Here is a 24,532-nt window from a genome sequence, read left to right on the forward strand (position 1 = left end):
AGGCGCCCACCTTCTCCCCATCCCCAAAGAGAGAACCACAGCTCCCGTGAGGGATCTGAAGCTTTATCCGTCCCCTCTCTCTCGTCCCAACTTCCTCCACAGGCCCAATCCCAAACTGTGCTTCCTGCTGCGGTGTTGCAATCCTGGCAGCCTCTCAATGACTTTTGTGACATTTGCTGTTTGGCCTAGCAGCCACGGCTCCGACAGGCAGTTGATAATAGGAAATTATGGCCCTTCATTCTCTGAAGGGTCATGTTTTCAAGTGCTCGCTGCTGTGGAGACAAGCTGGAACAATTCTTTTTTCAAAAGCTTGAAAAGCAAAGAAAAGGACCCCTTATTTTATTTCGCTCTTATTTTGCAATTGTAAATGAAGTTTTATTTCTGGAGAGGGAGAAGGAGGTGAGGAGTAGCTGGCTTGTGGAGGCTCTGGCCTGGCAAGGAGGGCAGAGTTGGTTTTTCCTGTAGCCCAGATTCTCTAACGGATATAAACACATGGACACACACATCCTCGGTGGAGAAACTTAAGAATAGTCATAGCGGGACAGACCAAAGTCCAGCTGGCCTGTGGGCAACACCAAATACTTAGGAAAAGGAGAAAGACAAGGAATGTGGAATGATCCTCCCCCTGCAAAGCCTGCGAGCCCCTAGCAATTGGCAGTCTGGGGTGACATCTGCGTCGCCAACAGCCAGAGACCCACCGAAGGCAAGGCCAGCGCTGTACGAAGGTGTCGTTCGTGCCGTGGGGTGCCTGCTGGTTATTATCTCCGCCATCCCGTCAGCAGCTCCCAGCAGGAAGGAGGTGCTCCGGATTGCTAAATCTCAATCGCTCAGTTTTTCATCGCTTCCCTATGATGCCGTTTGTGGCCGTATCTTTGTGCCTCGTTTTATCTTTCCATGCAAAGCAGTTGGGATCTGTTTGTTCATCGAGGGATGTTTCTGCACTCAGGCGCTTCTCTCTACCTGGCACGCCGCGCTTCCTCTGCAAACCCTCCGAGATCTCCAGTTTTGCGCAGCCACTGACGTATGCATTCCTATATATGAAATTAATCGTTCGATACCAAGTTGCTCATGTCTCTACTTCAGACATATATTGACGGTGTAGCCATGCCGCTAAGGTCAATGATCCGCTGATTGGTGCCAAAGAACACATTTACAGTCAAATGGCTTGTAGTAATTCAGGGAATGATGCACGTAAGGATCATTTGAGCTCGTGAAGGATCTGTAAGTCACTGATACGACAAAGGTGCTACTGAGGGGCTTGCGATGAATTATTGACGTGAGTATTCAGTATAAAACGCTGCGTGGCAAGCGTTACATCCAGCGCTGATCCAGGGGTGCGTGGCAGCGTGGGCTGAGCTGCCCTTTCTGCTTGCATGAGGTTTGGCGGCGAGCCTGGCTCCAGCGGGCTCTTGGTTTTCTCACACATCTGGGAGGTTCATAGCAGCTGAACAGAAGCTGACCCAAAATCCTCCAGCTGAAGACCAAGTTGATGCTCACCTGTTAATTTCAGTAGTTTTAGGAATCTCTCGGAGTGGGAGTATTTTCCCCCAACATTTCTATGCTTTTCTAAATGCATTTCTATACATTTCTATACATTTACCCTGGTGCGGTTGAGGAACTTTACTCCATTCCAGGACTAAGGTTTTGTATCTTACCTTTACCCTCCCTGCTCCAGGCAGGGACTTGATGGCCGCAATTGCCTTGGCAGTTTTGGGCTACCCCATCAAAAGAGCAGGTATTTCATCCGCTGCCACTTTAATACAGTAAAAACTTGTCACACCAGCTAATAGTCATTTAACGCTCGGAGCAAATCTGTGGGAATAACACCCATGTCATTCCTCCTCCTTCTCTTCAGGCCCTGATTCAGCAAATAGCTGAAGTGCTGAAGTGGTGCCGTTGAGTTGCTAATGCCATGCAAAAATGCCCTGAGAATAAAGCAGTTTTCATGACCACTGCTAAGAATCTGCTTCCTTCTTTAGGTCTTGTTTTTCCATCAGCCTGCTGGAAGAGTACAGCCGGAAAACAGATTAGCCCAGGAAAGACTTCTCCTGAACTAATAAACATACCGCAAATACCACTTCTTAGTCCTATTTTAAGTCAACTGGATTTGTCAAGTCAATAGTCACCCAAGTATGAAGGATTCCTGCAAATAAATGAGACTTAAATATTTTTAATAACTGTCTGACAGAGCTCCTTTAAAGTGCAAATGCAGCTGGAATTAACTGAAGTTGGGATCATTTCAAGCAAGAGTCATTAAAAAAAGAAAAGAAAACAAACATTTGAACTTTTTAACCTTGGGGTTGTTTCCAGCCACATCCCTAGCAATGACAATAAATTCAGAAAATTCCATGAAAATCTCTATTCTTTGGACTCTTGAGGCATTTAGCATAATGTTCTCAGTTCCTCTTCTCTCTTAGGAAAACAGGAAGAAATTATGCAGGGTAGTAGCTGTTTAAATACTAGAAAGTCTCCCTGGGGAGAATTACAGACATTTCAGTGATAAATTGGAAGCGAGATAAGGGAAGGTTTGGAATGAGCCTGATCCAAAGTTCATTTCAAAGCTGGCTCATTGATTTGGGGGCTTTTTGTATGAGGTTTGAGACGAGAAAGACTCAGCCCGGCTGAGTTTGGGTGAGAGGTTTGTCTTTGTGCAGATTTACCCTGGGGAATTCCCACTGAAGCAGGGCAAAAAAATGTTAATCCGGCACTGGATATTTTTTTTCATGGAGGTCCTACATCCGAACTTCATCCTGAGTCTTGCCAGCAGCCGGGCCACTCTCCTCCCTGCCAGACCAGAGCTTTACAGCTCCAGGCTGTACGAGTGAGCGTTATATATGTTATCTCGGTTCTCCCTGCCTGGGGGCGAGCGCTAGCCCTCCCTGTAAATATTTGCAATATTGTCTGAAGAAACAGATTTCAAATCCCCACTGTAAGCTCTTCCCCCCCCCCCCCCCCCAGGGGTGAATGCATCCTAATTAATTAGCAGAAATACTCCTCCTATACAGCCATTTAGAAAGAAAAAGAACTGGCTATTGTGATAAAGTACATTGCAAAACATGCTGGGCTCCACTTGACAATATCACAGGGAGCTGAGGACATAATTGCCTCGTTATTTCGTGCTCCCCAGGGCTGTGCTGGAGGCCGTTTAGCAGAATGGGCACTTAAAAACTGCCTCCAGCAAACTCCGATCCCGCTGCCTGCTTTCCCAGGCCCCCAGTTGCCTTTGCTCTGCTTGGCAGGAGCTCCTTCTCCTCCGGGAAATTCCCGTCCTTTGATTCCCCATCCCACGACTGCTGCCCTGGACTGGGTTAGCAGCACTACTGCAGAGCCCGCTCCCTTCCACCACCTCCCCTACGTTCATATATTGTTTCCCATTTTATGCTTAGACTTGAAGTTCTTCGGGACACGGAGCATCTCCTTGTTTTAGTTTGGAGGTTAGCAGCGTCGAGCTGCTGTTGCAATACAAATAACGAACAGGAATAACACTTCCTCGGTAATATTTCAGCCCAGCGTCACAGGGTCCAGGCTGGTTGGTGACCTGAGAAAACCAGTCTCGTTCTGGACCGTGTCACACTCCTTCCTTGGCGCTACTTTAGCTAAACACATTCTGGGAAAACAACAAGATGTGCTGCCAAAATAGCAGAACGAACCAACTCCCCAAACAGGAGGCCTTCCCCCAGCTCCACTCTTTGAACCGCAGGTTTAATGAACTAACAGGAGGTAAAAACAACAAGCGCAATGCTATTTAAACTTATGAACAGCTCCTAATCACACAAATTGTTTCTAAAGAACGAGCAGGTAGCACGGATTGCAGGATCAGACTCCAAAACGATTATGCTGAAGCGCGGTAAAAACTGAACGGACTCTTTCCCTCTCAGCAAAGATTTAATAGCCAGAACTGTAGTTAGGTCTGATACTGCTAGAAATTACTTTTCTTTTAGACAAAGTATATATTACATGCCTGCCAAAATGTATTTTCATAATTAAAAATGAACTGTAATTGGCAAATGAATTACGTACACTTCTGTGGAGATCTATTCTCGTTCATTCACTGATTTGCCGTCGTTTGTTTGCAATGAATCTCCCTACTGTTAGAAATTAAGACACGCTATCAGATTTGGACTGTAAAAACACCGGCGTGCAGCCATTTAGAGCCTCATTCAAAATAACTTCAGAACATTTTCACTACCAGCAAAGCTTATTTTGAGACAAGTAAAGCAGCCGTTGCTGAACTGGGCCGGCCACTACCTGAGCTGCTCTTCCTTGAGCCTTCACTTGTGGCCACTGTCGGGGACTTTTGGCCCAGCCTGGCTTGGCCGTTCACATGTTCTGCTTCTATATAAAATAAGTAAGCGTAGAAGTCTTGTAGTAGAGTACAAATACGATGAAGCCAAAGCTGGCAGAGGCAGCAAAAGACAGAATTTTGGATGCTCATGACAGTACCCCAGCCAGCGCGAGGTGGACAGAGGCGTACGCCTTTTTGCTTTACTTCCTACCACTGCGCATTTCAGGTTAAGGTGGATAAGCTACACTTGCGCTTTCAGCTGCTACAACGCTAAATTTCATTTGCTAATGCCATATGTTATTTGTGTGATAACAAATGTGCCATTTTTAGCTCATAAAGCATTGAACGAATTTATCTGGAATGTTTTCTACCCTAACGTGGCCAAACATTTGACAAACAGGGTTCCAAAATGTGCTTTCGGGAGTGCTATTTGATTACAGCGTGTGGGTATCACAGCAGTTAAGAGTAAAACCTGGGGGAAGGACAGGAGATGAAAGAGCAGGGGCCCAACGCTTGGCTTGGGAAGCCCTTGGAAACGGGCGACTCCGGTTCCCCAGTTCCCCTGCCTCCCCCTTCCTTCCCTTTCGGTCTTCTCCAGCCCCCCCTTTCCCTTCCCCCTCAATAACCCCGCCTGCCCACAATCACAACAAAGCAGCGCATCAGATAAAGCAAGGGATTATTTACTTGCGCTTTTGCTCTTAAATGAAGAACAGCAGCAAAGTATGCAGTGCATCCCCCCGGCTCGTGCGACAGAAAGGATCCTTTTATTCGGTGGCTAGTCCTTTGTCGAGCCAAGAACCTGCCGCCCACTCAGGTAATTTGTGCCCACAGATCGTACCTGTGGTAGCAGAAGATCCTGTCAGGAGGGAACATCCAGCAGAAGCCAAGCACTGCTCGTGCGTGGGAAAGGCTGGCGGGGAAGGGGCGAGAGCCGATTTCTTTTTGGACTCACTTGGAGGAGAGGAGGACGCAGGGAGAGGCATTTGCTCAAGCAGGGAATGTTTTGGGAGGTTTTTTTGGCTTATCTTAACAAACGCGTGTGTTCTTAGTGAATCAACGTAAAAGAGACAAAGGGTAAGTGCCTCATCTGGCTGGCATACCCAAACTCACCCCCTCCCACTCACTGCCACCTTTGGATATATCTTCCCCAATAAAACATCCTCCTCTTTCCCCTTTACATTTGCCCTCTCTTTGGGCACGGGACCAAGATTCCTTGTGTACAAGGATACCAGAGCCAGCAGCGTCACACCAAGATATAATTTGGCTCGGGAAGTATAAAAATGACAGGAGTATAAAAATGACAGGATGTCCCCCACGCCAACCCGGCGTTACCTTGGCGGCAGCGAGATCTCAGGCATCTTCTAGTCTAATGCCAGTGGTTTTGGTGTCAAGAGAACGACAAGAAAAGCCTTCAGCTTGCCCTCAGCCTCCAGCTTGCCAGGTCAAAGGTGTCCTGAAAAAGGAGGAATTTCTGGGGAGATCACACAGAGATATTCCTTGTCAAAAACTACCAGGGCGGAGAATTCCCGTTCCTGCTGATGAGAGGTCGTAGCCAGCCACACAGAGAAGAGTCTCTGATGCAGCCTGCCTGGCGTCCTTCCTCGGTTCAGCTGTCACCCCAAATTCCTCTTTCATGCTGCGCTTTCCCACTCAGGTCACCCTTCGTGCTCCTGCAGACACCCGTCCCTCGGGCTGACGGCACCCTTTGCCTCTTTGAAGCATTAGATGCCTCTGGAATAACACTAAGGTGCTGATAAAGTAAAGAAATTAAATTTTGGGGGCTGTTCATTTCTAATGTGCTAAAACCATCAGAAAAAAATATCCACCAACCTGAAATGATCTAATTTTGCAACTGTGCTGGTGGAGAAAACCACGACATCAGATTTAGTAGAGCTCTCCCATTCCCCCTGCCCCTCTCGAGACCTTTCCTCCTTCCCCTACGTCGGAGGACACGACGTTTTGGGTGGCTCCGAACAAGTTGTATAGCGACACAGCCAGCGCTCAGATTGATTTTTCTTGACTAAATTTGCTTGATCTTTTTTTCAGGCTTCGGATATCAATTAAAAGAACACTACTCTTTTGTCTTGTGTGTTGCTCCCCTACAAAATAATGAACTGTTTAATACACTAGAGGCAATTTCAAATTATCTAGTTTAATGAGGAAGGTTGTGACAGAAGATTTATTACCTTTTCTGATCTGCTAATGTATTTTCCCAACCATCCCAGCAGAACCAATCACCGTATTTTCATTATACTCTCTATTTTCAGGGGTTCATTAGTTGTAGACTAAAAATAACAGCGAAGGTCTCCGTCTGAGAGCTAATCCAATTTTTTTAATTGGAAACAAAATTTGATTAGACAACTTTCTAATCATAACAGCGTCAAGCATCAAGACCCTTACTGGGTGTTTTGTCCAAGTTGAAGCTTCATGTGACTACACATAAAGACCTGACCTAGAAATACAATCGCATAACTGCCAGGAAGGACAAACCCAGCCTTTTCCTTAAACAAAAAGCCCCGCGTTAGCACAAGCAAAGGACTGCAGTCTATTCCAACTGATGCGCATTAAAAAAAAAAAGGTCTGGCAATGAACCCGTTCAACTGAGACAAACTCAGAGATGCTCTTTGCTTGTGGCTGAACGTGAGACTTGAGAAATAACGAAGACTTTTTTTCCCCCAAAGAATTAAAAAGAAGGAAAATAAGATGGAAGAGCTCCCAGATAGCCAAGAGGGCCTCCTGCTTCAAAGCTGGATTCAAATCTTTCTTAAGTCGGTACTTTCCAGCAATGGCTTTGTCCTGTTGGATTACAGTACCTAACACCAGCCCGGCGTTCTTCCTGCTGCACCATTTGGATATGCAAGAGCCACAAGCATAGCGATGAAGACGGGCAGACAAACAGTTTTGGATTTTACAGGGCACGCTCTTTGCGAAAAAGCATCACCACCATGGTGGGAACGTGGATCTGATCCCGACATCCCTCTGACCGGTCCCAAACACACGCTGTTCAAGGGATTCTCCTCAGCAAGACCATAACCGGAGTGCCCACGCGAGGACATCCTTGGGGCGCTCGGCGGTCTTTTCCAGCCCTGCAAGGATCCCCGCAGGAAGGTGTTCGTAACGGGCAGGCTGGCCTGAGGACGCGTTTTGGCCAGATAACGTATCACTCAGACACCCAGGGGATTTTTAAAATGGATGTAGGGAAGTTATTGCAACGCACGTCAGCCTCATGCTATAGATTTTAGGTGCATAAATTATATATTTACGTTCAAAACTCTATTATTCATAGAGTTGAGTAAACAAGTATTGATTTTTACACTGTAGCACAGATGAGTATTTCTAATGATGCAGACAGAGGCTCTTCTTCCATCCTCCGTAACTCTGACCTCATCGGCGCTTCCTGAGAGTACTATTTAACAAGGACGATCAAGTTTAAAACCAGTTAGCTGCTGCTGCTTGGAATGGAAATCAATGTGCATTTCTTTCTGAATGGACAACTTCTCCACCCACACCACATCACGAGCAGCTCGTCCTACGACTGTTTTAGATGCTGAACCAGGCAGAAGGAGGCTGGGAGATGAAAGAGGGCCCAACGCTTGGCTTGGGAAGCCCTTGGAAACGGGCGACTCCGGTTCCCCAGTTCCCCTGCCTCCCCCTTCCTTCCCTTTCGGTCTTCTCCAGCCCCCCCTTTCCCTTCCCCCTCAATAACCCCGCCTGCCCGCAATCACAACAAAGCAGCGCATCAGATAAAGCAAGGGATTATTTACTTGCGCTTTTGCTCTTAAACGAAGAACAGCAGCAAAGTATGCAGTGCATCCCCCCGGCTCGTGCGACAGAAAGGATCCTTTTATTCGGTGGCTAGTCCTTTGTCGAGCCAAGAACCTGCCGCCCACTCAGGTAATTTGTGCCCACAGATCGTACCTGTGGTAGCAGAAGATCCTGTCAGGAGGGAACATCCAGCAGAAGCCAAGCACTGCTCGTGCGTGGGAAAGGCTGGCGGGGAAGGGGCGAGAGCCGATTTCTTTTTGGACTCACTTGGAGGAGAGGAGGACCGCATCACGTGCGCCTCGGCCTACGACCGTTTTAGATGCTGAACCGGACGGATGCAGATGGAAAGGAAGCGAGGAAAGGATGCGCGAAACGCTCCCGGCTCACAGAGTAACCGTAGCTCTCCCGCCTTACGGGAAGAGGCGAGGACATACTGGCTGTGTGAATATAGCAGAAAGAGTAAGCTTCAACGTATTAAAAAAGTCATAGGACTGCAGAGCTCATATTAAACCTTTTGAGAAAGGTCCTGCTATCGGTATGCGAGCTTGCGTCAAGATTTCTCTCTCTCAAATGTATGATACTACCGTGCACATTTAGGGGTGGCAGGAAAAATCCTTTAACTGCATTTTCCAGTACCGTGTTATTTCAAAGGTTAACCAAAATCACTTACTTCATGGCTAACTTTGCTATATTGAATCAATGTACAAGTTCCTTATTGGATTTTTATTGCAGATAAAATTGACAGAGAAAATCACTAGGATATACTTAAAAATGGGAAGGAAATGTACGTTTACAATAAAAAGGTCTCTGAAGGTCTCTTGTTTCATAGGAAGGAAGCTGTCTTTATATTGCATGAACTATAAAAAATGATTAAAACCGAAGAGAGACAGGAAGCTGATAATTTGATTTATCATCTTAATGGCTATGATTCATGAATAAATAATATAATGGTTTATGTCTCTCTTGTAAAAGAAGTAGAGAAGAGCAATTTGTCTAATAAATGACTTCAAAAATTACAGCTGAGTCTTGTTTGCCACATTTGTTCTATTTAAAAAGAATGAGCGAGTATCTTATTTCTTATTACTTACTAGGACATTTGTTGTATTATTTATAAGAGTCAAAAACCTTAACTAAAAGCCACTCATCTCAGACCACAGTCTCCCATTAGCTTTAAATTCAGGAAAGAGAAAAGGATTGATCACTAGATCAATAAATCTAACCTTAGAGATGACTAAAAGCTTCCTTTAACCTCCTTCCTCCAGCATCCTTTTTCAAAATTAAAGTATCCCCCTTTTTAATTATTTAAGAGCATGTCAATTTTACAGTGAGGCCATGTATGACTGCATCATACAAGGATTTCTGCTTCGTACTGGAAACACACCAGCATCTTTAAAAGGAAAGCATTTAAATTATGATCGCTAGTTTATTTTTTTTTCAAGTTGGATATGCTACTATAGATAAACAGATCCTGTTGCAAACGTGCCCTGGATCGCATCAAGACAAGTGCCGAGAATAGGAAAATCGAGAAGGAATGCGTACTTGCAATTATCGGACACACAAACCACCCCAAATCCATCAACGATGCTGATGGAGTTGAAGTTGCTCTCTGTTGACGGCACTGGGCCAACAGCTGACATTACTACAGAGCTGCAAAAAGTCACTTCAGGCAAAAGCAAACTCCAGAGAACATTATTAATGGAAAGAGTGTTTAATTTTTTTAAACCATCCTGTAAAAATAGCTTGTATGTGTAGTTTGCCCAGTGTGCATCAAGAGCCTGACCTTTTTTTCCCGCCTTACATCAAAATAATTTACCAAAATCAGATCCTTTTTCTTACCAGAAGCTGTTCACACTGATTCAATGTGCTGTGTTTCTACTGTCCTCCTACGGAACTGCCTCCAAAACCATACAAACTGTGGCCCGCAGACAAAATTCCTGATGCAAAACTGGCTGGGTGCCCCAAAACAGGGGGACTGTGGCCAGGGCCACCTCTGGATTGTGTCCTCGCTTGGCCACTGACCTACTGCACAGTCTTGAGCACGTGTTTTTCCGCTCATCTCCGTACCTTTCCTTGTTCCACATTTGACCTTCAGCCTGAAGAACCTGGGATCTCTGTCTTGCAAGAGCTTGGGCTTAGAAAATGGAAGTTCTTACCCCGTTTCTGAGGTTAATTTTTTAGAGGGCTTCAACACTGAACTTCACGGCTTGGTTATCTTTGGATCGTACTTCAGATGCAAGGTGTTATGAAGTATTCTTGGAGGGAGCGGCACTGGTGAGGCTGTTAATGACAGCAGCGGGAGGAAAACTTTAGGATGACAATTCTTGGCATGCTGCAAAGCCAGTTAATTTCTACAAGGCTTATTAAAAAAAGAAAAAAAGAGAAAAAAAGGGTACATGGATTTAAGCAAAATAGACATTTTGAGTTCTCATGTTTCATAAAAAAAGCGTATACTTCATGAAATGGATCCTTCTTGCAGACCGCACACGTATGCACACCTCACTGTCACTAGGTACAAAAGGCACACAGGTATGAACGATCTGGACAAACAAAACAAGAAAAAATAGGGTGAACTTCCACAAAACCCCGTTCATCAATATTTTCTACATATGATTTCTCTAAATAAATGCAATTAACTGGCCCACGGTCCAAAAGCACGATTTTTATGTGCCGCACCTTCTTCCCCCAACTGCAATATTATATAGGTCTCCTAAAATTGGAGTGCTCAAGACATTTTTGGGGTAAGCGATGCATCAACAAATGTCAAAACAATGTAGGCTGCATACAGAATGACACTGAAAACACAGCGTGTTGGGGAACTATACCCCAAAAAAGGTTCTTTCGTGGCCTTTCATTTTGAAGGGACAAAATCTGGGCTGGTTTTGAAAGAAATGGTGGCCTTCGCTAAACTTCCAAAGCAAGTACAACTTTTGGTCGAAATCTATTTTTTGTGGTCTTGCGATAAAAATAACAACAATGCTAATCTCTGTCTAAAATGATGAGCTTTTTGCCCTGATTAAGAGTTTCTGAAAGAGAATTTTAATCAAGCAGACTGCAAATATCTCTGACGTCACTCTGTGAAGTCAGATTTCGAGCCAGGTACTATTACTTCATACCGCAGCCACACAAGTCACAGGCCACCATTCCACCACGACAGGCACGGCGTAAGAGAGCAGAGCAAAGATGATCCCCGCTGCTCGCTCGCTTTGTATTTGGAAAATGGCGGCGATAGATAGAGGGAAAAATAGATTTACCAGCATGAAGCTGTCCTTGATAAAATACAGTTTATGCTAAAGGCAATGTCAGTGGGATGGAAGCAGCTCGAGGAAAAGATTACAGAAAAAAAGGGTCATTTTTCTGACATCAGTCATACAATTAGCATTTGCATATGGAGGAGGGAGAATCTCAGCTGGTATAAGCTGTTATAAGCGTATCAATAAAGCCACGCTGATTTATAGCAGCTGAGAGTTTGTCCTGCAGCGTATTCACCCATGTGCGATGCGATAGATTGATGCGTTAGCATTTTCTCCCTGGAGACTTTGGTTCAAAACCTATTTAAAAACACAGTGAAAACAACCGGGCTGGTCTCTAAGCAGATGTCCCTGGAAATCAGTTTGCATCATCACAGTGACAGCAGTTTAGTGGAAAGGGTATTCTCTGCTCGGGGGGGCAAGGGCCGGGCAGCAGGGCCCCAGCGGAGCTGCATGGCAAAGCTTCCATGGCAATTCCCGAGTGCCCAGCTTGCAGGACGGATTTGATGGCCGCAAATCCATAGGATTCTGTACAAGGTGGAATTAAGAGAGTCAAATAGCAATATTGTTTAGTCTTAGGCTACAATCTAGGAGCGAGACCCTACAGCTCTGTGCTCTGTTGCTCCCAGCCTGCACCACATGTACGTAACCTCACGCGCACAGGTAATTGCTGATTTTTGATAAGATGCATGAAATTAAACACATTTGTAATGTGCAGGCTCGGGGTCTCAGTTTCAAAAGCATTTCAAGAGGATCCAAACGCGATCAAAGGAGAGGAAACACCGCGGTTGTTGTAGTTACAATTACATCATCTCACAGACTTTTGGCAGGGTGGTTCTGGGCCCAGTTTTGCGGGAGGAGATAAAGCACAGGCGAGCGAAGACAACAGAACTGCAGGGCACTCCTGCACCTCCCGGAGCTGCGCCCCGAGGCCGGCCGGGAGAGCCAGAGTTCCTTGCCCGAACCCAGCCCTGCTGAGTCTCACTGGGATTTCACCAATAATTCAGCAGCAGATCTGCCGATCCATGTAATGTAAGTAATGCTTTTAGGAGCATTATCCATGCATGGTTTTCCCGTACACGGAATTTGGCAGGAGGCCATTCAACCAAATGCTTCACACTGCAAGAAAAATCTGCAGACTTTTTTTTTTTTTTTTTAAACTATACTTCTTAAAAAAAAACAACCCTCCTACTAACAAAGTAAGGAAGTTATTCATTACCACCTCAGGATCAACCATGCAAGACCAGATAGTTTAATAAGCAGATTTTTAAGGAAATATCTTCCTTCTCACCCTCCCACCCCACGCTTTATCATTTCAGAAGCAGCAGCTCCCATAGAGAAAACTGGGTATTTCATGATACGAAATAGTAACATAGAAACAGAGCTACCAGCTCCAAGCCCCATCTCTCGTAAGTAACTACATCCTCATCCCTTCCAGACCCTGATCAAATCCCAGTTTCCGAGTAGCTTGCTTTTTACTGCTATTATACAAAACGGAAAGCTGTTCCAGAACCCCGCTGCTCTGACGATTACGAGCCTTCCTCTTTTCCAACCAAAATCTTTTCACGACCAGTTTATACATGTTTGTTCCTGTACTGAGCGCTGTCCTTAACTTGAATTGTTTTTCCCCTCCCTGGTGTTTAGTCCCCTGATGTATTTATAGAAGGATCATATCCTCTTTCAAACTTCATTTTGCTAGGAATAGTAATGTTAGAAATAGACTGATGAATTTACTGTATTAGATATGGACGGACGGACATACACACAGACACAGAGGCTAGAGCACTCATTTTAAAAGAAATGCAGAAAATACAGATGAGTCAATCTTTAGTTAACAGTGCGCTATTTCAAACATGTCAGCAACATATGTAAATTACAATATAAAAGACAGATCAAGTTCAAAACTGATTTTTAGGGGTTTTTTAGATCTAAAGACTATCCATCTATAGAAATACCAGAAAGCCTACCTGAAATTCTGTAAAACTCTAGTTTGGGAACAGTACCAAAAGCCCACAATGAATATCACTTCTAAAAAAGAGAGCTGGGAAGACTCAAAGTACATTTGGATAAAAAAAAGCCTTAGACAGAGGCTAGTTTGGGTGGTAAATAATCCGCAGAAAAAGAAAAAACAATAAAATTGCTATTAAAACAAAACCCTAGAAGGAAGAAAGACTGAACATACTATTTGTCTGTTTAGAGACAATTTCATTCTTTCATAAAAATATTTTCTAGCTTTGCTGCTCTGGTACATCGATCCTGAGTACCCTAACTTTCGACTTATAGTGATATTCCTTCAGATACAGCTTCACCGATGGAGGAATGGGAAGTGCGTCAATACCATCGTAAGTTGTACAGTTGCAAATAACTGTTCTACATATATGTTGAAGAGAAAAAGGAAAAGTCCTGTTTAGCGGAGTGGATAAAAGCGGTTCAAAGAACATACAGGAACTTGGATCTTTGTAGTGCTCTAGGAGTCCCGTGATGTCAGGAGAATGGAAGACACAAGGATCGTGGGCATCGAAGCTGAAGTTGTGATTCCACTGCTCTATCCGCGCGTGGAGGGAACGACTGTAGCGCCTGAAGCTTACAGAGAACAAATAGTCTTCTTGGGCAGAGTCTCGTAACAAAAATGTTCCCTCTGGCTTTCCTTCTAGCAGCGCCTCAGCTGCGTATTTATCCATGACTCCCCAGTAGCAAGGATTGTTATTGATCTGGAGGAGGTCTGGGACGAGGCAGTGGACATAGTCAATCTGCGTATGGTATTTCGGAGGCGTTTCCATCCGTAGCAGCTCGTCATCCGTTTCCCATTTGGGCTTGTTTCTTTTTCTAGAACTTGTGCACAGTGTTATAACTTCATCGTCGGAGTCCATATCGCTCTCATCTTTACTGCTCCTTACCACCTTACCTGTAACCAGCTCAGACCTCGAATCACCCCTAGAGGAACCACTGTCGGTAAAGTCGCAGGACTGGGAGGGAGAGTCCGTTCCTCCGTTGGCAATCTCATCGTCTCGCAGCTGATCCTCCCTTTCCTCATGCTGGGATAAATCAGCAATTATCCAGTCTTCCGCCTTTGGACTTATAGGGGCTGTATGTCGTTTGATCAAGTGCCACCGAAAAGCTAGCTCCGAGCGCGGAGGGAAAGGACACTTATCTAGCATTAACTCACTGATATGAATTTTTCTTTTTGATGGCAGTCCTGAGGCGTGCCGACTGCTACAATTCTTTATGGGAAAGCACTGACCCACAGCATCTTGCAGCTTCTGTTTGAGAGACCGGCCTAAAAACCTGTGACCGCACGAATGGTCTAGATCTAGCTCAATAGAAGAGCAGCTATATTTCCTCTCTTGGCTCCTTAAATTAGTCCCTGATCTTCCTGCAGCACTTGCTGTTTCAGCATCAGAACAGTGCTCACTCTTTTTAGACCAGGAGAGCTTCTTTCCGCTCCAGACGTAACCATCCTTTCTGTCCGCACTTCTGCTCCGGCTGCTTTTGGGCCTCACGTCTGCGTTTTTAATATTACTGTCCTTATTTTCTGCCATTTTGACAGCTTTGCTTCACAAGTTGCCAGAAAGCGCACTGTGTTTTTCTTGTAAGGTTTTTCTACGTAAGGAAGCTTCCTCGAGGAACTTTCTGGAATTATCTAAGGAAAAAGAAAACACAGCTAAGTTAACAGTTATGCACGCACACAACACAAGACCAATGCAGGTGTATACAGGACAACAGCGACAATTAATTGCTAACCATGTAAAAATAATATGATCAAGCTGAGTTCACCACAAGACCCCACAAGTACTGGCCTGATCCCAGACAGGGCTCTTTTAACCCTTCCCTGGGAAAAGCATCCTCCAGAACACACCATCTTAGGTGTTTTTAGAGCATCCATTCTGACTACGCAGCCGAGCGGACAGTTTTAGGTGCTGGCAATCCTGTCGTGCCAGGGTCCATTTTCAGGAAAAGCACTTCACGTGGCAGGTGAGACTGCTTTAGCTGTTTACTGAGCAAATTCTGCATCTCTTCCAAATAACCTTTCAAGAAGGAACAAGGCAGAACAGAAACAACTAGGTCAGAGTACAAAGAGCTACTGTACCTAGATGATATGCCTGTTTGCTACTAATCCACAGGGTGGGATGCCAGAGATCTTTTTCATAACTGACACTTTTGGGTCACTTTCTGGATAAAAAAAAAATTAAATTATATCAGTCACAGATTCCGTCGGTTTCTGAAAGCTGTTTTCCGCTGCCTTTTCAGTCGGAGCTAGAAAATACTGAGCCCCTAAGGGATTGAAATATCTGGGGCTTTACATACTGAAAAGGATTAAAACAAATCCAGTCCCTTACTAAAAGCAATTTTAAAAGGCCATGAAAGATGGAACTGCTTATTACTCATTAGAGAAGAAAGTTTACATTATTAAAATCACTGTTGCTCTGAGACCTACGGTTGCTGATTTAATTCTCTTTTGTTTCCAAAAGTGTATTGAATTCTCAAATAGATAAGAGGCTTCCTTTTGAACGTTGCGCTTTAAGGAGGAAAAAAAAAAATCCTCTTTTGATTACTCAGTTGAAAGTAGAGCCGAATTTTTTCAAGGTACATAGACAGCAATATGTTATGTGTACTATACTCTCCCAAGGCATGGCAGAACATAGAAATATTTCCCATCACGTACCATGATGCTTTTGCACCAAAACGATGTACAGCTCCTCTATTCCACTGTTTTTTTTTGGCTGGGGTTTTTTTGTTGTGTTGTTTGTTTTGTTGGTTTTTTTTTTTAAACTAATTGACATGGTAAATACTAAGCAGGAAAAGAAAAGGGCATCCACTTCCTCTCTCCATTCAATCCATTCTCATCATCAGGATTAGCCAGCATGACACAACCTCTCTGCGGTCCCCCGGGGCTGCGCAGGCTGAGTTCTAGCCTCTGCTTTCAGTAAAAGAATAAGGCTGCGGTGCCAAAAGGCTTACAGGGAATCTGTGGGCCAAATGCATCCCAGATGTAACTCTCACCCAGGAATTTTTGACATTGCATTCCTTCTTTACAACCCACAAACCTGAGAGCTGTGGGGGAAAGGAAAAGGGAGGGAAAGGGAGGAGATGCAGAAATGTAGAATGAGGGTAAGACAGGTTAAATATTGCAAATATGTTGCAAAAACCTGGCATTAGAGCAATCGAGATGAATAGTACCTCACTGGTACCAAGTGGAATCACAGAACAGGGTCCATATTCCAGCAATTACCAACTGAAGATTAAAATAAAGATTTCTTTTTCTTCTCTCGGGATTTTGCAAACCACTTTCCAGCGAAAACACTGCAGGATGCAGTGCAGCTAGGAGAAAGGCAATATTTGTATATGAGACCCGAACCACCTTTATTTAGACCAAGATTCATTGATTGCTTTTGTAACATTGGTATTTTTCATCCAGAAACAACTAGAGTGGAGCACTGAATTTTCTCCACCATTAAAAAAGAGGAAGAAAAGCAACTTCATTTACCCTGGTGATAATCTGAAGTATCAGACAAAAAGTTATTCTAGATTCATCCTGTGGTAAAATACATTAACTCTCTCTATATGGGATTTTTAATTGGACAGAGAGATATCATTGAGGTTGCAAAGTTAAGTACTTAAAAATTAGGATACGACAGTTTCTAATTGCTTTTGAAACCTTCAATTATCTCATTCTGCACGTCCAGCCCATATAAGGAATAAGAATACGCAGAATATGGGCTATGAATTAAAAACGGCAAAACGTACAAAACCCAGCAGTGCTGAAAAGGCCTGTTATCTCCTCACGTCAGCCTTGCCACTGAAATAAGCTCAGCGTTTTATGTCATTTCTGGGTTGTTGTTGTTGTATTTAACTGTAAAACCACTTTCTACTCTGTACCTTTCTTCTGTCGCGAGTCATTAGTGGTACCTGAACCCTGGAACTCAAACTGGAGGAATAGCACGTGATGCTGTAAGACACAGACCATTAGCCAGCAGCACAGAAGGCTGTTTCCCTGGGGTTTGAAGGCTGCTGGAACCGAGGCGCCAATGCTGCCACATCAGAGCCGTAATTGCTCATTAGACATAACACTAGACCTGTGAAAAGAGCATGGAATAAATGCAGAAAAAGGGATGTCATCCACCTAAAGTGGTGGGCTTGGCAGTGCTGGGTTAACGGTTGGACTTGATGATCTTAAAGGTCTTTTCCAACCTTAACGATTCTATGATAAAGCCAGGTTTGAACTTGACCTTGCAAAGGAAGAGTAAAGGATGGTTCAGTGGTCAGCTTGAGACTCGGGAGACAAAACCTCCGTTTCCAAATCTGCTACAAACGTCCACACGCTCGCAGGCAAGCTGCCTTCTGAAACAGGCACCAGCCACGGTGTATTTAGGTGCCCAAATCCCACCGGCTGGCGTTACAATAAGGGGTCATGCCTTCATACCTTTCCAAACCCGTCATTCACAGCCCCACCGACAAAACGGGGACCAAAAATAACTTGGGTGTCAGAAAGAAAAAGGCATAAAGGGCAGCGAGGCATTCAGTGCTGTATTACCACTTCAGGCTGTCTACCGAAACGAGCTATTCCTTGTGCTGCAAACGTCCCAGGGAAATGCCGTGTACCGTACGTCCATTAACGGCTGGAACGCAACTGAAAGAGCAGGAGAGGAGGGCAAGGATAAAAGAGAGGGAAGACGGAGCGTACTTTTCCCTACAGGGCAAGGTTAAATGGAGGAGTCCAGCACAGCGCAGCTTACACGCATCGGTTCTGAGGTCCTTTGGGTAAGATGTAATTGGTCTCCTGCCTACAAAAGCCGCCTTCTATGCGGGGAGACCTTAGGCATCTCAGGAGCAGGCAGATTTGACAAAACTCTTACGCTCGAAACTCTTCCACCTAAGCAAATGGCAAAGATAAAGCAACGCGTAGGGATAAGCAGAGTTCACTTCGGGCCACGGGATCCGGCTTGTAGTTCAAGGTTATCCAACGCTGTCACAGCTTACAGTCCCTGAGGACAGAGAGCTGGGTGGTTTTTGTTGTTGTTTTTATCATGTGCACGGCTCCCTCCTTCAGAGGCAGGTGGGGGGGGGGGCGCAGACGGCTGCACAAGATGCTTTTTATTTCAAGCGCTGATGCCTCAACACTCAGACTTCCAAGCCCAAACTAAAAGCAGTATCTAGTAGCTATTTGGAGGCAATATTACCTCCTAGCCAGAGGTAGGCTGCAACTGTGATAAGACAGTATAATTATACATATGTATAATTAAATCAGCGGCAAATACCCAATAACTCCAATAGGAGAATCAAAACCATAAGCATAGACAGACCGTTTTTTTTTTATTTATTCAACAAATACTGAATTGCTTTAACTAGATATTTACGTCCTAAGCCACTGGACCCTTGCCTCCCAGTCCTCTTCATCAAGCTGCTTTTGGTTAAGGAAGAAGCAGATGGTGGGGGGTCTCCAGCCCACCCTCCCGCTCGGAGCGGGACCGCTGCCAGCGTGGGCTCAGGGGAGCCACGGCACCGCCTGGCCACGCTCTGAAAACCTCCAAGGACAGAGATCCCACCGCCGCTTCGGTGCTCTCACACTGTACGACCCTGCTAGCGAAGGAAATACCCTGGAAGTTTTCTGCTCAAGTACACAAAAGCCAAAGCATCACTGTGTTATGCCTTTAATTAAATAAGAAAAGGAGACTCATACAAAGAACAGTAAATCAATTTTGGAATTGTTACAGAAGTTGATATCCTTCTAGAGCTGATAAAATCCTGAGAGAGAAGAGCAAGCTGTAATAAATTGGAGTACTTCTTCTTTTTTCTTTCAACTTACATAAAAGTTATTTAAAAAAATTCTCACCGGTCACATGCTGTTTTCATTAATTTCACCCAATTAGGTTTTGGCCGCAAGACGGCATTTTAAAACCTGACCTTCCACTGAAGTTGAGCTGTTATTGACTTAATTTGGAAAAAAGCCCAACCTATTAAGGATAACATTAAGTCTCAATTCCTCTGTCTTAACTTATTTTTCTTCAGTTTTGACTATGTTTATTTTGATTTATGATACTGTCCAAAAATACCTAAGCTAGACTCCAGAGGCCTTTCCAGCGAATTAAAGCAATAATCGCACACACACACAAAAGAAAATGACTGTCTAAGGATACCGATGACAACCTACAACACTTCGCACTTGGAAATACCCTTGATTCGTCTTGGGGCTGTACAGCCCCAGAAGCGTAGCAGGAGGAGGGCATGCGGCCATGCCCGCCTAACCCCAACACTGGAGCTATTTTATTCACACCCAGGAGGTCGAAGCCATCTGGAAGCAGGCGCCAAAGGTGAAGGCTGCTCGTATCTACTGCTTTAATGGAGCTCGGCTCTGAAGGAGAGATGCACGCAGCGCTTGGCAGGCCGCGGCAGCACTAAATCAGTAAAAGCTTTATGGTCCGTGACCAACACTTCGTGCTCCACCCAGAAACCGAATAGGAGAGCAGCGCGATTCCCGGCTCCCGCCCCGCCGCTCCGCTCGCAGCCACTTCCATTTATTAATCAAGTCAGCAGCAGGTTGAGTTCCCGACCGGATTTAAAGAATAACCTTGCATTTAATGCCATGCCACTTCAAAGCTTGCAGTCCCTTGGCCAAGTGACCGTGGGATCCCCCCACCCCCTGAAAAACCTCTCCCCAGTTTCCCCATGCCGTTCAAAGAGTTATCCCAGCAGGTAGCACCTCCAGACAATGAATTTAGTTGTTACATAGAACTGAACTTAAAACGGCTTTTATATTGTAAAATATTTTAGGTGCGGTTTGTAGGAGAGTTTCTGCAAATTAAAATAATAAAGAAAAATAAATACAGTTGACATGCATTTGTCTCGGTCCCAGGCAGCGGCTTGCAATAAGGCTGCTGCAAGAAGAGCTTGCTCTTCCCACTCATCTGATAAGCGGTTCAGCTCGAAACATTTTGCTAGAACACGTTATCCTCACCAGAAATCACGATTTACTGAAATATGTCAGGATACATCTCTCGAAAACATGTCTCTACACAACTTCCACAAGGTCTAATAATAAAATCTGGGCTTTTTTTTTTTTTTTTTTTTTTTTTAAAAAAAGGAAAGAAGCGTGCCTGCTTTGTAATCCTATCACTTACTCATTCATGAAAGTACCAACAATGTGACTGTTACAGAGAGCCCGACCACATTTCCAATAAAAATAAATCACTCTGCTCACCCCGAGCACCGATAACTCCGCTGCAGAGCAAAACTAAAGATAAAAGGGCTTTGCCTGGAAGCAATTTTTCTTAGAAGCAGGAATAAACTGGGCCAGATCATTAAAGCTACATAAAGGGAAAACAGATAACTGATTTTTAATCCTTATTTCAGGTATGTCGAGCTCTAATGTTTTTTGTCCTTCAAGAAAACTACGACGCTTTCTTCCTATTTTTCAGCCCACAAAAGCTTAATGATTTTTGCAGTGCAATCACTACCTGCCTAACTACAACCGCTGTCAACTCTATCTAGCACAGGCATCGGGGTGGCTGTAATTACCGAGTAATTCCCTAATTACCATGACGATCTGCACATGGGTTGGATCCTGCACCCTTCACTGGGGCCAGAGCCCTCCCCAGCCTCTCCGCAACACTCTGCTGGCATGGGGATGTGGGCGAAGCGGGGAGCGCCCCTCGTTTGGGCTTTCCTTGCCATTCCTATGCTTCTTGAGGCACTGCCATTAAATAGATACACACAAGTATGCACAGTAAATATATATGCGCGCTGTACGTTAAGATATACCCACCGGGCGCGCACCCACACGCAGGTTTCCACAGGAGAAGGGAACACCCGCCGAGGACGGAGCCCAGCGCGGTGACAGGGGCGCGGACCCCGCCTCAGCCGCCCGCCCGCCTCCTCCCGACCCCAACTTACGATCGTCCGGAGGGATCGTCCGCCCGAGTCGCTCCCTCAAGCCGGGCAGGGCGGCCCGACCCGCGGCAGGAGGAGGAGGAAGGGCCGCCGGCACCTCGGCGACCGCCGCTGTGCGGGCGGGCTCTCGCAGGCGGCGGGGAGGGCGGTGGCAGCCCCGGCTTCCCCTCACCCGCCGGAGCGGAGTCGCTGCGAGGCGGCCCCGGCCGCGCCTGCCGCCGCCATCCTCGCTCTCCCGGCCCGCCGGGGCCGGGCCCCAGCCCCGCCTGCGCTCAGCCCCGCCCCGGGCTCTGACGGGGCAGGCCCGGCCCTCGGGGCGGGGCGGGCCGGGCGGCGGGGCCGAGCGCGGGAAGGCTCGAAGCGGGCGGCCGGGCCGGCGCGGTGAGCGGGCGGGAAGGCGGCGCGGCCCCGGGCCTCCCCCTCGCCCCGGCGGGCGGTGCGGGCCCCTTTCCCGGCGCGGGGGGAGCCGCGGCCTCTGACGGGGGGCGGGGGGTCCCTCCCAGGGCCCGGCGGGCGGCCTGGCTCGGCTCGGCCCGGCCCGGCCCGGCCCGGCCTGCTGCGGGCGCTGGGCTGCCTGAGGGACAGGCCCCCGGTGACCCCCGCCTCCGACCCCCCGTAACCCGGGTTTTCCCCCCGTTTTCTGTCGTGGTTCGCTTCCACGGGCGGGCCCTCCCCACGCAGCCGCCGTGTCCAGCACCTGCCTGGCTGTGGTCCGCTTAGGCCCAGCGGGGCACGGCTGGGGGCTCAGCCCCGTGGGTGGGTGGGTGTTGCAGCAGATCTGACCTTGCCCTGCCATCTGAGTCTCTTTCCGAAGCTTTTTCTTCTAAAATTTATTTTATTTCTCCCCCTTTTGTCCCCTGTAAATAAACAGGTGAGAGCGAAGATGCCTTCCGCGCAAAAGCCGATGCGGTACGGCCACACCGAGGGCCACACGGACGTCTGCTTCGATGACGCTGGGAGGTAACTGCCCAATTCCTAGAGACCCCGGTGAAGTGGAGCCTGGGGGAGCGATGGGCTCCTTCCCATCTCTTGCCTTCTCAGGGGTTTCTCTACTGACCACTGCTGTGTGAGACACCAGGATGGATTTATGGTCTTGCTTGGGCTGGTTTTTGCCTGTGTTCAGACCTCGCTCTGTGACATATTTTGATGCCCTGAGTTTTGAAGTGATTGATTTATAACTTAAATGTAACCATATATATATATAATCATAGAATCATAGAATTGTTAAGGTTGGAAAAGACCCTTAAGATCATCAAGTCCAACCGTTAATCTATCACTGCCAAGCCCACCACTAAACCATGTCCTCGAGCACCACGTCTGCCCTTCTTTTAAATACCTCCAGGGATGGGGACTCAACCACTTCCCTGGGCAGCCTGTGCCAGGGCCTGATATAGATATATAGATATAGATACATAGTACGTATGAATCATAGAATGGCTTGGGCTGGAAGGGACCTTAAAGATCATCTAACTCCGACCCCCCTGCCATGGGCAGGGATGCCACCCACCAGACCAGGGTGCTGAGGGCCCCGTCCAGCCTGGCCTTGAACACTGCCAGGGACAGGGCATCCACAACCTCTCTGGGCAACCTGTCCCAGTGCCTCACCACCCTCTGAGTAAAGAATTTTTTCCTAACATCTAATCGAAATTTCCCTTTTTTCTCTTTCAGTTTTTTCTCTTTCAGTTTGTAAACCGTTCCCCCTTGTCCTATTGAAATATATATAGTATGTATGTATATATATAAAACCTTTATATGCACTTTTTTTAAGAGTGACTTCATAGAATCTAGCAGAAATCAATGTAGCATGGGAGTAAATATATTCACATATGCACTAAGCAATTAGAAATATAGTTGAAGAAATCCAATATTGGGCTTGCTATCTTTTCTTTTTATTGCGTTAGTTCTTGAATGTATAAATGTAAACTAAGTATTTGCCGTTACCTTCGTATTGATTAAAAATAAATGGTAAACCAGAAAATAAGCCCTCTCAAAATGAACTCAAGGGGTAAGTCTTATATATTGAGTATGGTTTAAGTCCATGTTCTGTTATTCCTTTCTTTAGTCCATTAGCCTTGGTACAAAGGCTGCTCTTAAGGGTTAGTCTAATAACAATCCCTCAAAACCACAAAAAGCCATGTTTGCCATTAAAATGCAAATGATTAAAAAAGGGTGCAGACATCTCTGCCAAATAGCACTGGTCCACCACTGCTGGACTCCCCAGCATTAATATATTCAATATCAACACAGCGTTGCTGTCAAAGTACAGACCTCACAGAACTAAGAAGAGCAACATCACAGCTTCACCACTGGCTTTGTAACATTTTGCTGCTTAATTAGATTTTTTTGGGACTGCAAACAACTTTAGAAATAAAGAATGCAAGGCTTGGTTAGAGATTCATGATGTCTTTACAGAAGCTTGCATGGGATTTTTAATTGTATTTGCTCTGTGACTTCTGGTTATTGTTTACTGCATTAAAATTGTGGATGTTAACTCCAGCAAACTTGAATTCCATATTAACTATTTTTTAAGGGTTCTGTAGGCCTAGAACACGTTAAGCTTGTTAACGTCAGTCAAGTATGCATTAACACTCTTAGTTTTGCCCTCGACTTTGTAATCAGCTGTAAGGTAAGTTTTCAAAGTCTTAAGAAGCAATTAAATGCCCAGTTCTTAGAGAAATCAGTGCGGATTAACTCCTTTGAAAAATTTGCTCTAGACCCTGGAAAAAATGGATTGATCGGTAATATCTGAGGGTCAGTTCAGATGAGTGCCAGGCGTAGGTAGTTATCAGAGACTGGAGGTACTGTGTTATGCTGCCAGATGTGACTTTTTTTCCCCTATTTTTAATAAGTTACTCTAGACATAATAAATGTAGGTATTTGCTATATCACATAGTATGTGTTGTGTTTCGATTTAAAAAAACCCAACAAACTAACACTTTAGTAACATCTTCATTTTGGGATTGAAAGTCACAGTGGCTGTCCTTTTCATTCCTGAATGTTAACAAGTCCTGTGTGTTTCCACAGCTGCATTGTAACTTGTGGCAGTGATGGAGATGTTAGGATTTGGGAAAACCTGGATGATGATGATCCGAAGTCCATTAATGTGGGAGAAAAGGCCTATTCATGCGCTCTAAAGGTATCATTGTTAACCAAACTCCTCTACGTTTTGTCATGCTGGTGTTGATACCTGACTGTACAGATGTTGGATTTTCAAGCTCAGGGATGCTGCTCGTGTGCGTAACATTAAACATATACTGGGATAATATACAGAAAAAGGCAAGAATAATACTGTATGTAGCGCATTTCAGTCTGCTGTATGTTAAGTATGTAGATCTTTGTCTGATGTATG

At 45.6% G+C, this 24,532-nt stretch overlaps 2 protein-coding genes across 14 annotated transcripts in view; one reads left to right on the forward strand and one right to left on the reverse strand.

The window, feature by feature from the left end:
• On the reverse strand, positions 1-21,443 carry SOCS4 (suppressor of cytokine signaling 4). 11 transcript variants are annotated; one of them, XR_015702111.1, is made up of 8 exons: positions 21,187-21,443; positions 13,742-14,938; positions 9,887-10,327; positions 8,318-8,487; positions 8,050-8,203; positions 5,618-5,738; positions 4,970-5,123; positions 3-2,001 (listed from the first exon to the last, which is right to left on the reverse strand). XR_015702111.1 is itself a non-coding variant. In XM_087746835.1 (3 exons), the coding sequence occupies exons 2-3, from the start codon at positions 14,835-14,837 to the stop codon at positions 10,248-10,250; spliced, it is 1,176 nt and encodes a 391-aa protein (XP_087602961.1). In that variant the 5' UTR covers positions 14,838-14,938; positions 21,187-21,443; the 3' UTR covers positions 8,498-10,247. The 11 variants fall into 11 exon arrangements, 4 of the variants coding, with proteins under 4 accessions (XP_087602961.1, XP_087602963.1, XP_087602962.1 ...); XR_015702117.1 differs by having other exon boundaries at positions 1-2,001; positions 8,050-8,487; positions 9,887-10,406; XR_015702110.1 differs by having other exon boundaries at positions 2-2,001; positions 8,050-8,487.
• A 51-nt stretch (positions 21,444-21,494) lies between these two features.
• WDHD1 (WD repeat and HMG-box DNA binding protein 1) overlaps positions 21,495-24,532 on the forward strand; it is a 30,302-nt gene continuing 27,264 nt past the window's right edge. The window contains exons 1-3 of one of the 3 annotated variants that reach the window (XM_087746838.1): positions 21,495-21,564; positions 22,055-22,143; positions 24,208-24,319. In XM_087746838.1, coding sequence (XP_087602964.1) covers positions 22,067-22,143; positions 24,208-24,319 — 189 coding nt within the window. In that variant the 5' untranslated portion in view covers positions 21,495-21,564; positions 22,055-22,066. The other 2 variants (XM_087746839.1, XM_087746840.1) reach the window with 2 other exon arrangements.

This window comes from Nipponia nippon, unplaced genomic scaffold (genome assembly GCF_047370975.1).
Source record: "Nipponia nippon isolate SJK-2023a ecotype South Korea unplaced genomic scaffold, ASM4737097v1 scaffold_11, whole genome shotgun sequence".
Taxonomy (NCBI): Eukaryota; Metazoa; Chordata; class Aves; order Pelecaniformes; family Threskiornithidae; genus Nipponia; species Nipponia nippon.